The sequence below is a fragment of the Pogoniulus pusillus genome, chromosome 13, assembly GCF_015220805.1.
Source record: "Pogoniulus pusillus isolate bPogPus1 chromosome 13, bPogPus1.pri, whole genome shotgun sequence".
Lineage (NCBI taxonomy): Eukaryota > Metazoa > Chordata > Aves > Piciformes > Lybiidae > Pogoniulus > Pogoniulus pusillus.
In genome coordinates this window covers 32,084,912-32,097,236 of record NC_087276.1, presented here as the reverse complement: position 1 = coordinate 32,097,236, position 12,325 = coordinate 32,084,912, and the positions used below count along the sequence as shown (strand labels likewise).

General features: G+C 45.7%; 1 protein-coding gene across 2 annotated transcripts in view; it reads left to right on the top strand.

Annotated features, from left to right (window-relative positions):
- The window catches only part of LOC135180974 (multidrug resistance-associated protein 1), a 52,494-nt gene that overhangs the window by 8,088 nt on the left and 32,081 nt on the right, over window positions 1-12,325 (top strand). For both annotated transcript variants that reach the window (XM_064153875.1, XM_064153874.1), the window contains 4 exons: window positions 7,525-7,701; window positions 8,421-8,546; window positions 9,831-9,968; window positions 11,004-11,129. In XM_064153875.1, the coding sequence (XP_064009945.1) occupies window positions 7,675-7,701; window positions 8,421-8,546; window positions 9,831-9,968; window positions 11,004-11,129 (417 nt within the window). In that variant the 5' untranslated portion in view covers window positions 7,525-7,674. The remainder of the gene's footprint in view (window positions 1-7,524; window positions 7,702-8,420; window positions 8,547-9,830; window positions 9,969-11,003; window positions 11,130-12,325) is intronic.

Sequence of the window (12,325 nt, the reverse complement as noted above, 5' to 3'; positions counted from 1 at the left end):
CCAGGTTGCGCTGGAGTCGTTCTGGGTCGCGCCTCTAAAAGGCCTGCAGCTGGGTACTGACCTTTTGCTTGCTTTTAATAGAATCAGAATTCCCTGCATTGCTGTTTTCTCACTGTTTGCATCTTTGCTAGCTTTGGATACAGTTTATCCCAACTCGGGCAGTTATCTTGGTCCTTTTGTAAGGTTATTACCTAGGTGTGTTCAAACTTTTCACTGTGATTGGACCTCAGTGTGCAGGCTGTTACATTATTAAGCAAAGGTCCTGGGTTTGGTGCAAAAAAGAAAGCAATGTTTTTTGGACGTGGCAGGGTGCAGAAGTGGTGTCTGCAGACAGAGGCTGCACATTTTATTTTTGCAAGTGCTGATGCAATCTGTCTCATGTTTCCAGGACACAAACAAATGGGTGTAGTTCGCTGGTTTTCAGCTTCTGGGATTACAAAGATGAGCTCTTGTAAACGCCGCAGCTGCAGGTGCTGCGTTCTCTGGCAGCTTGTTAGCCCCAGCTTCTTACTTCAGGCTAAGGGGAAACAAAGGTAAGCCATAGCTTTTTCTCTTGTCAGTTTACTCGCAGTTTCAGATGATGCAGTGCTGTCTGTAGCAAAAGATTTCAGCTTTTGGTAAACATTAGGAAACATCAACGTCTGAGTTTCAGACAAAGGAGGTGCAGATACCTGGTTTAAATTCAGGTCTGAGACCTGGAAAGTGAAGCTGTTTCATTTTTTTGTGGCTAGCAAATCTGCATTATCTAGGTCATCACTGCTGAAAGCTTCAGTCTTGCTAAAACAATTTCTAATGGAAAATATTCTGAGAAATTAAGGCTGGTTTGCTGTCATTAGAAGCACTTACTGTATTCTTTCACTAAATCTTCTTTTTAGCAATGGTTTTAAAACAGTGAAGACTCCTGTTTATTATGCATTCTTTTTAATGTTTGCCCCTTTGCTCTAATACTTATTTTGTGACAATGTTATGAGACTATTAGGGGCAAAACTCAGATTTCAGAACTACTTGGAAACAGAGGAAGAAGGGAGGGGCATGGTCTCCTCTCTTACCTGAGGTCTTGACCTGAACGTGGTGTGCTGGAAGGCTTGCTTCTCAGTGATGCAAAACTTTCTGTTCAGACACAAGTCTTGCACATCCAAGTCTTAACTGGAGACTTGTATTTTTTGAGCTTTGGCTGCTTTAGTTTTTTCTTGCTTCCCTGACTGCTACTAGCATCTCAGCCGTTGCACTTCGGATTTAATACCAGTTGTTTCATTTCATTCATGGCTTTACAAGGAAGAATGTTTTGCATTCTGATTGCTCAGTGACACACACACACTCCCCTCCCCCCAAGATTCTAGTGTCAAGTACAAGGAGAATATCGTCAGCTGCAGGTTTGGTTCTCCTGTAGTAGTAACCTTCCCAAGCCCTAAACTGTAGATTCTGTGGGTGAGTGTGATCTCCACGGAAGCTGGATATCTGAATTGAATTTTTGCATCCCTCTGTGGTAATTAGTATTAACATTTCTTATTTTACCTTCGTGGCAGTAGGACAATGAAAAGACAGACCAGTTCAGATTTAATGGGGTTGTTACTGGCCTGAAGGAATGTCTGAGGACTTTGTGGGTGCATGAGCAGCCATCCTCAGATGTGGCCATGGAGGGAAGTACCGAACCGACTCCACAAATCATCAGTCTGGCACACTCTGTTCATTTGCTCAACTGCTTGTGGTAAATGATACAGTTCTGTGCAGGAGCATACTTCTGCCATTTCTTCTTGCAGAAGTGGATTTTAGTGTCTGGGAAAGCAAGTTGTTGGATGAGTGGATTTTACTTTTCAGTAGAATCCCACTTGTGTATTCTAAAAATAATCACTCCTGGCTCTCTTTCATTAGGCCTAGGAAGCAGCTGTTGGAAAGATACTGCTGTAAAGTCTGTATTTGAAATTCTTCTTCTACTTCATGTTACCAGAGTGCACTGTTATGTGATACAATATACCAATACAGCACCAATTTCATGTAGTTATTGTAGGAGTTCAAAGGAATTGACACTGTGTTGGAAGCTGTACTTCAGTGCAGTGTGAGCTGACTTTGTGTGCATCACAGCAAAGGCACCACTTCACCTGTGTATTCTGCACTGCTTCAGATGCACCAGGAACTCTGGTGTGTCATAGAGAGATCCCTGCCTTTGGATGACCTTGTTCCTTGAGAAAAAGGCTAGAGGAGATCAAACTTCAGCTAAGGTGGAAAGGTATGTTTGTCCTTGCAGATTTTGCTTGCTTCATCTGGAGTCGATTCTGGAGCCACTAGATCCTTTACTGCAAGTAGTACCTTTCCAGAGTCATTTCAATAGACTAGGCACCGTGTGTTTGAAGGGGTTACAAAACTGCAAGTGGGAAGTTTGCAGTGGTTGTAGAGTTGTGGCTTGTTTGCCAGTTAGAGGCATTACTGTCTGCTGCTTGTTTCTATGAGTCTTGCTGAGCCGGTGGGAGCTGCAGGTGTGTGCTTCTGCTGCCTTTTAATGGCAGTTCTGGAGGGATTTTCTTGTTCAAATGTCTTTTGCTTGTTCTGTCACCTGGTCACCCCTCGTGATTTACCTGGTAAGGATGGTGTGTGATTGTGCTTGCTGTAGGCTCTGTTCTAGGTGTGCAAGAGACATGGTGAGCCTTGGGGTGTGTTGTGTGGACTGGTTTGGGTGGCAGAGTGCTGGTGCTGTGTTTATGGTGTTTGGAGAACAGGACCTCAGCTTTCTGCAAGGTTTCTAAAGCTTGACTAAATAAAACCTACTTGGCAGGCCGAGTAACTTTGGAGAGCTGATGACCTTAAGGTCATCACTTGAAAACAGACCTAGCTTACTGGAAAGTCTGGATCACTTTGTAGTTAATGGTATTCCTTCATTCTCACTGTGGTCAAAAGTGTCACTTTTTCCTGCTGGTTTTGATGGAGAATGGTGGCATTGGATACTTAAAAAGCAAGGGCAGCGCTCCTGTAAAACATCCTTAGAGGGAAAGGTCTGTTTCTGCTTCCCCAACCTTGTGTTGTCCACTGAAGCCAGTAGCTCTTCTGAAGCTGTAGACTCATGAGGCAAATCTCTGCTGTAGGAATAGTCAGGCAGGAAATTTGCTGTCTTAGATCGTGTGGGCTACAGACTGATGGCCTCAGCATCTGAGGCGGAACGGTGGGTTTTTGGGTGCTACACTGGGAAGCTTTCTAATACGGTTATCTAGAGCTGCCAGCTGGTGAGACTTCCCATTCCATGAGAAAGCTAGGATGGCATCATAGTAGAAGTTGTCAGCTGCAGTAGAGTGTTAGTGCTCGAGAGTGCTAATCACTTGCAATCTGATAGCTGTAAGCATTCCTGTAAGTGAAAAAATACTTTGTTTGATGTTAGGAAGATAAGATTGAGAACCATATGACAAAGGAAGTGTTTTTTCTGTGGATGATATCAAAGTAGTAGGTACACACTGATGCAGTATCAAGCTCCACTTGAGGGAGTGTTGGCTGTGTTATTAAGATTCCAGTGGGGTTTTGTAATTCCATTTTCTGTGTAGTTGTGTGGCAATGTTGAAACTGGTTGGTGCAGGTAAATTTAACAGTGTGCTTGGCAGGCTGCATCTCCAGCACACTTGGGCACAGCAGGCACAAACCTGAGCAGTTCTGGGTCTCTCCATTTCTGCCGGGCAGAGTGTTAAAGTGTGCTGTGGGTCAGAGTGACTGATGTGAGAGCAAGCGAGGGCTGGCTGCTCCCCTCACAGCCTGGCTAGCTGTCAGGGGAGAGCCAGCCAGCCTCGGGGTCTGTGCTTGTTCTTCAGGTCAGGCGCCCTGGAGGCATGCAGCTGCCTTCTAGTCAGCGTGACTGACCTTTTGTGGTGCGACTTTGTCTTACAGTCCTATTGCCAATGCTTTTGTCTTCCTGTTGGTGATGCCAGGTGGGAATTAGCACGGTTCTGTGTTTTCCTCGGGTTTGTGCACTGTTAAGAACTGATTTACCTGTGAGTCAGAACCCTGTGATTCTGTGGATCATGAAGCATCTTTCCTGCTGCTCTTGGAGGGAGGGTTTAACTTCAAATGTGACAGGAAACCTTTCTGCACCATAAGAGAAAATGTGCTATTTGACACAAAACCTGTGGGCTGGTGGGTTTTTTTGTCAGCCACAGTGCTGGTAATGGAAACGAAAACGGAGAAATAGGTCAGATAAATTTTAAAATACCTGTTTGCTATTCTGAGAAACTTAAAAAATCTCCAGGGATTTTAGAAGTGAGGGGAAAAAACCCAAACCCAACCTGAAACTATTTTACATCAGAGATGTGGTTTTTCTGAACCGGACTGAAACTCTCTACCAAGAAAGGAACATGGGTCACATTAATTCTTCTCTTGCGGGTTTCTGCAGTCATATCTTCAATGATAGGCTGCTGCCAGGTGATACAATGCGACAGCTGTACCCCTAGCCTGCGTTTTCCTTCTCCTTGGTGCCAGGAGGCCGGTGATTTGTGCAGTGGATACTTGGATCTCTTGTCTTTGGATGTGCTCTTGCAAAGCAGAAGTGTTAGGTGACAGGTCAGTCAGAATGAAAGTTGTCTTTAATCTTTGAGCTGCAACAATGGGGCAGCTCCAGACTTTAACAGAACTTGTTAGAATAGTGTGTCTAGAACGTGAGTCAGAAAAACTTCTTTAGAGTGCTAACTTAAATGCAAAGGTCTGCTTCTGTGGAAGTTTCTGCACTGATCTGCAAAAAGGTTTGGTTTGTGCTGAAAACCCCCACAGCTCAGAAAGCGATTTCAAAGCAGAGGAGAGTGTGTGCTTGAAACTGGCGGGGCTGGTCTGGGCTTGTGAAACTGCGCAGTGCCGCGGGTAGGGTGTTCTGCTCCCACGGCTGACCCTCGGGGAGCTACGACGCTCTCCATGCAGAGCTTAGGTTACGCCTTTCTTCTGTAGCAGGTTGGGTTCCTCTTGACTTTGCCCTCTGAGAGCATTAACATCTCAGTTCAGACTGAGAGCCAGCTTCTCATGTGACCTCTTGACAGTCCCCTGTCCTCCTTGGTTTGCATAAGAGCAGCCCAAGTACTTTTAGGACAGGCATTGACTGGGGAGGAAGCCTGCTCCAGTGGCCCATGGGCAGCCTGGCCAGGCTGCAGGGAGCCTGCAGCTTGGCTTGGGTGAACCTGGGTGAAAGGTGCCTTGTGAGGACATCGGGCACTGGGCAGCATTTGGTTTATGGCTCTAATCCTGTCTGGGCTACTGCCATGTGTAGGCATAATCTTAGAGAACTGCACGTAGGGAAATAAGAGGGAAAATCACCACCGAGTCTCTTCATGCTTGCGTTTCTTGCCTGCACCATCTGCACCGGGGGCCAGAAGGGCTTTCTGCACCTCGCCTGTCTGTAGCCGTTTCTCTTGCCGTAGCTGTTGAATGCTGGCAGCAACCTTACTCCAAACTGCCCATTTGTCCCCACTTGCCTCTCTTAATCCTCCAGTACCGTTGTATCCCCCTTGCCTTTCCTGCGGAGCCGCCTCCAGGTAACTTGCCAACCTGTAGGTGTTCAGAGCGTGCGCCAGCCAATGCGGGTAGCAGCCGTGCGTGCAGCGCTGCTGTCCGCCGCCACTGCCTGCCTGCCCTTGCAGCCTCGGGCAGCCCTGGGGGGCAGGCAGTCTCTTGAGCAGAAGTGCACACCGTGACGTCAGTGCTCTCGTTTGCTTGTGCAGCTGGTGACGTCCCTGTCAGCGCACTTGTGCAATCACATCAGCCGCCTCAATTTGTGACTTGGGAACTGTTCTGCACGGTCATGAGGCTCTCTTTGCTGTTGTACTGCAGCAGAGCAGCTGGGATTTAGGAAGCCAAACCCACTTGTGCAGCAGCTGAGTGTAAGGGTGACTCAGCGGAATGTCTGGCGATGATCTGTGGCCAGGGGACTTAGCAAGTGTGGGACTTGTCCACGGCTGTCACTGGCTTGTCGCCGAGTCCTGCACTGCCTCCTCTGCAGGTGCACTGAAACACAGCTGGACATTTGTTAATTTTCTTCAATCGGTTGTATCAAGCGTGGAGGTTGATTGATTTATTTAGTGTTAAACTGGCACATTAGCAAACATAGCAAGCGAGAAGGACTTCAAGAATGCTGTGGATTAGTGGAGAAAAGTAACATCTGTGTCTCCTGTTCATACACTCTTGTATCTGAGAAAGAAATCCTGGATGCTGCCAGAAACTGAGAGGACAGCAGGGAAGGAAATGTTTTTGTTTCTGCATTTTCAAAAGAAGTTTGTAGATCTTTTGCTTTGGTTTTGTTTTGTTTCAGAAAAGAAAAAGCCAACAAAACTAAGCACCAAAATCTCCACAGCTGCCTTCCACCCTCCAAAAGAAACCAGCAAAAACAACCTTCCCCTAGCACATCTTAGTATGGAATGCTCAAATTCAAGGGGGAGTGTGTTCTGTGATAAAATAACGCCTGGTTAGCCTCTAACTGAAATGTTTTCAGGTTTTATCTTTTTAGCTCTATTTTCCTCTCTCTGTGACTGTATTTGAAGCTGTTTAATCAAGTGGAACACAAGGCAAATAAGGATCAAAGTGTGGTGATTCTGAGCAGTGAGATCTGTTTCCAGCTTTGATGTTGCAATAGAGGGGTTAGGCACTACAGTTCCTTTTAGTTCTGTCTCCTCATCTATAAAATGTGGGTAATGGCACTTACTTCTGGGACCACTCAGGCTTTCATAGAGGAGGATTACTGACTGCCATTATGTCCCAGTAGTGGCACTGGTATTCTACGCAGTTGGAAATTGTGCAACTGTGGAAAAAGTGCTTTGCAACTGGAAATGACACTGGTTACAGAGCCTTTGGGTGTGGAACTGCTGCTCCTGGTTGGGTGGCTTTTCAGCTCAAGCCTCTGAGCTATGCCTTGGCTATCAAATATTGCAGTGCATCTGCAGCAGCGATATCCCTGTATTGCGTCGTTCTGTCGGGGAGTCAGAAGCCTACAGCACTTCACAGGAGTGTCCCTTGTGATAACTTCACAGCAGACTCAGTAATTTTAAGGTAACACTGGCCTGCAAGAGGTTTCCTAACTTGCTTGGGAGCTGTGAGACCATGAATAGCGAAATGGTGTCTTGTGCTGTTCACCTTTCCCGTGAACAGCCAAATACTGTTTCCACACTGCAATTCGGCAATGCAGTGTCTTGGAGTATTTCTGTATAGATCTGCAGTGGTTGTAATGGGAGACAGCAAACGCTGTCATGTTGGTTTTCTGCAATGATGATGTGAAAACCCTTCACTAGTGCTGTTAAAGTACCTTGATAAGTACCTCTAAAGGTCCCAGTGTTCCATCTGAGTGAGTTGTGTTATGGCAGTGGTGTGTGAGCAGCAGAAGTGACATTTGTCTTCTAAAGGTTTAGAATCCTTGTGCTACAAACAGTGTAGTAAAATCAGATGCATCACAGGATGGAGCCAGTTTAATACAGGTCTGAGAGGTACAGAAGGGGGCAGGTAGTGGCTATTTCTTCTTTCAAATACTGGAGTTTGTTATGTGCTGCTGCTTCACCTTGTCCTGTTTTCTCTCCCCAGGACTGGAACCTGACATGGCACACAGAAAACCCAGACTTCACCCCATGCTTTCAGAACACAGTCCTGGTCTGGATCCCCTGCATTTACCTCTGGCTCTGCTTCCCCGTGTACTTCCTGTACCTTCGCTGCCATGACAGGGGGTACATACAGATGTCAAGCCTCAACAAAGCCAAGACGGTGCGCAGCTTTTACACTACATTTACTAAGCTCACTGTCAGGTTCCAAGCGATTCTCAGCCCTCCTTTAGCACACTGCCTTTGCTGAGCATCAGTCTGGGCCTGCATGCACACTTCAGCTGTAACTTGCTGTTCTACTTGGGTTTGTTTTCTGGGCCTTAAGTATTTCTGTTGCCCTTTCATCAGTAGGCTTTCTGAGATACATTCTGACAAAAAAAGCACAGAAATCCTTTAACACCATCTGGAGTTACCTTTGAAAAGGTTTTCTCCATCTTGAGGCTGTTACTGCAGTAATAAAAGGACTTTATTACCCTGTCAGCTTCCTAAGTTACATGACACCTCTGCAGGTGTTCTGCATGTACTGTCAGATAGGCACTGGATGTTTGGTTCATTCCCTCCCATAGAATACGTGAAGCATTTTAAGGTGTATTGGAGCGTTTCTGTTGCTGCAGTGTTATTTGGGAGTGAGGTACACCAGCTTTGTTGTGCTCTGTAATACACTGAACTAGGTGGAACTGTGAGTTAGCAAACATTTTTCTTTGAGGGGAGTGGGGGATCCAGTAGGTGAGAGCAAATTATTTTTCTGTTGTGCATGTGGTAGAACTGCCCAGAAGAGATGATCAGATTCTGACTGCTGCTGACACGTTGGTTGGTGTTCGCGTCTAGATGGTGCTGCCCAGTCGCTGTGCACTGAGTATGAAATGTGCTTCTGTCTTGCAGGCTTTGGGCCTAGTGCTGTGGCTGGTCTGCTGGGCAGACGTTTTCTACTCTTTCTGGGAAAGAAGTCACAATACTTTTCAAGCGCCGTTTTTCCTGGCTAGCCCTACAGTGCTGGGTATAACAATGGTAAGTTGTGCTGCCCTGGCCTTTGCTCCTGCAGGCCCGCAGGCAACAGTGCACACAGTAATCTTACTCAGTGCTGTAATTCTTTAAGTTGCAGTCTTCACATACAGACTTCACCTGCAGCTGCTCTGCAAAACGCTGCCTCAGGAATGTCTGCCTTCTAGTAAAGGCTTAGGAAAGCCCTCCCAGCCTAGCTGTGCTCTGTGTGCTGCACGTCAGCACAAAAGCCAGCGCTAGCTCTCCTGCCTTGCTTTGCTAGGCTTGAGCTACCATTCATTTAATGGCTTGACTGAAGCATGGGTGAGGGAATCGAGCTGAGAGAACTGACTAATCCTGGTTAATACAAACCGCGCTCAACTTGGTCACAGTCAGCTGAAGGCATCTTGAGTATCTGTCAAAGTCCTTGCCTGTAATGTTCTCTCAGTGCATGTTTTCTTTGTTACACTTGGTAGCACGATGGAAAATCTTCAATGCCACAGGGAGCACTTGGGTGTCCCCAGCTAACTTTTGCCACCTAGACACACAAGTATTGTCTGCCTCGGCACCAGAATCTCTACATCTGCCTTACTATTCATTTACTGGCAGTTGCCTTCTATTTATCACAGGCTTAGTGGTTATTAAAGATGTTACTCAAGGAGAGGATGGGCAACAGCAACAAACCCAACAGTAATAACAATAGAAAGAAAATCATAAGAAATCAGAGAACACAACTGTGAAACATGCTGAGAGGAGCAAGAGCTGTTAAATGGTTTGTGGCCATTTGATAATGCAAGTGTCAAGCCTTTGCCAGGCTGATTGAAAATGCAGATCGCAGCAGCCAAGTGAGAGCACCAAGTCATACCAGCTTCCTAAAAAGCTCTGAAAACACACAGAATACAGAAATAGAGTAGTATTTGGTCACTGTTGCTTGGCGTTATGGGTTGTATGGAAAAAAATCTTTGTATTTTAAAAAGAATTAGTCAGGAAATAGTTGGGAAGTGTATAGTGTCACTGTCGTTGCATTTGGCTTGGGATGGAGAACCAGAAAGGTAAAGAAGTAAAGCAAAGCAGCTTTTGGAGGCGTTTTGTGCATGTGTTCATTTACTTCTGTGCAATATGTATTCCTCTTCCCTTTTCTGTCCACTTCTTATCTTCACTGCTGCAGAGAATTTCCTATTTAAGCATATTTTTGAACTACACTTGAAATCTCTGTGAGCTACTGGATTTAAAGTGTTTAGTAAGCACACTTTAACACGTGCCTTGTGGGTAATGTGTTTGTAAATGGATTTTAATTTTATTTGTCCACAGTTGATTGCCACATTTTTAATACAATATGAAAGAATAAAAGGAGTACAGTCTTCAGGTGTCATGATGATTTTCTGGCTCATCTCATTGTCCTGTGCCACAGTGATTTTTAGATCCAAAGTGATACATGCCTTAACTCCGGTAAGTGGTTGCTAGCCTCGGTCAGCTGAAAGTAATGCCAGATGCTGCAGGAACAGAGGAGCTGCTGCTGCCAGTCAGTTAACGATCCATTCAGCATACCTCTGTTCCTTGGGTTACAAAAGCAGAGCAAGCGAGACTTGATGGCCAGTGAAATTGCTGGCGATCTGAAGCGTAGCAGGAGCTGCCAGGGAAGTCCTGCCAGCTGCTGCAGAGGGGCTGTGCCTGCTCGCATGTGCCAGAAGTGTGTGCTGGTAGATAGCTTCTGGGTGCTTACGTCACCTTCCTGTTGACTGTGCAGTGGATTTCCTGAGGCACTTGTTGTTGGTGTTCCTGTGGCCTGAGATGAAAAGAAACCCTGCACATGAAGTGTTTTGGTGCCAGTCTGCTGTATAGGAAGGGCACCTGAAATAGGAGACTGATGATGGAGGTGCCTGAAACTGACACATGGCTTCTATTTCTTGGAACACTTAAGCCATACTGTGAATTGTGAGAACTTTCAGCCAGCTTCAGTTTTTAGAAGTTGGAGTGGTGATGATGAGGGTGTATGTGTTCACCTCTCCCTGGTTTTTGATTTCTGTGACTTGTACTTTATGTATCAGTCCCAGTCTGAAAAATGGAAGAACTCCTGGAATTTGTGTACAGCACAAACTGTAACCTCAATTTGGCTCCTCTGTTTTATTTCCCATGTGCATGCTAATGAACGAATAGGCTTTGAAAACTCAGTACTAGCTAGTGCATACCTGCCTTACTCCTGAGAACACCTTGCCTTCAAACTGGGGCATGCTGCATTGGGGCAAGCTGTGTCTTAAAGAGAGCTCTATGGCAGAAGTTCACATCTGTGTGTTCATGGCAGGAACTGATCAAATATAAATGGTATGTTCTTTACCTTCCTTTTACCAAAAGAGGCATTGACTTCAATTTGCCTGTGGTAGTGTCACACTTAGTTTACAGAATTCACAGTAGGAAGCTGCTTTAAGATGTTGTTTTGAAGAAACCCCTTGAGCCTTCTAATTGGAATATTGCCTTCCTTTACAGGGTGCTGAAGTGGATGCATTTCGTTACGTCACCTTCTGCATCTACTTTGTCCTTTTACTTGTGCAGCTCATCCTGTCATGTTTTCCAGAACAACCACCTCTGTTCTCTGAAACAATAAATGATCCTGTAAGTGTTCAGTGCATCCTGGATGCTGGGCATTGTGCATGCAGTCTTCTGTGCAATGGCCAGTCTGCCAGATGCCAAATCATTCAGTTCCTGTTAACTTGCTTACAATGGACTGTTCTTTCTAGTCTTCACTTGGTGATGCAGACCAAGCCCATAAAATCAGAATGGGCTGCATTTAAGGGAAGAGCAGAAAAACTGCTTGAGTCGTGCCTGGAGAGCATTCCTGAAGGTTAGGTTGGATGTGTCTATGTTCAGTAGTGCTTTCTGCAGTTGGTCTGTGGTGCTGTCCTCCTAAGTGTCTGATGGTGTTCAGTCAGCAGCAACACTGAAGGATGTGTTCTGTTCTTCAGGATCTACACCTGGAAAACTTGGTGGATCTGGAGAGATGCATTCAATTTCCATGTTTACCTCTCTTGTGTCAAGCAAAACTTCACTCAGCTCAACTGCAGAAACAGCTAAAGGATGTAGAAATTCCATTGTCCTGTGTATGTTCTTGTCTCTAGACTCTAGCTGTGTGGCACAGATCTAAAGTGACCCAAGGGGTGTTGCATCCTTGTACTGCTTGATTAGCCCCAGGCTAGACCTGAGTCACAGTGGAGTGACACCTGTCACTGCCTGGAGTTTGGGTCTATCAGCTGAGAAGTTTCAGTTCTGTATTTTTTGGTAAGGTGGACGTTAGGTGGCACTGACTGATAAAGGGAGGTGTGAAATGAAGGCTGACTTGGTAACTGTGGCAGAGGTCCATAGCCAGCTGCTCTTACTGAATTCCACAGTCGCCTCTGTGGTACCCAGTGTGCCAGTGATGCTCTGCATTACCACTGGCAGACAGTCTGTGTGCATATGTCTGGAGGAAGGAGGAGGATGCTGCTGAGTGTGTGGATCTTCTTAATCTTTGGGTTGTTTTCATTCAGGGCTCAGATATATTTGCAGGGTACTGTGGATTTAGGGAAACCTTTTCTGCTTTGATCATGGTGGCAGTAGTTACAAGATGACTTGAGACCACAGGGATTTTGTTTTGTGTTCTGAGGATTTCTGGGGCTGCCTCTGAGAAACAGGGCAGACTTCAAATCTTAACCCTTTTGTTTGTTAAATGTTATGTTGGGGAAAGAACGAGGGAAGTCATGGCAATCAGGCTTAAATTCTTCTTGGTTCCCTCTGCCAAGCATTTCCAAAACAAATGTTTGTAGATCTCAAGT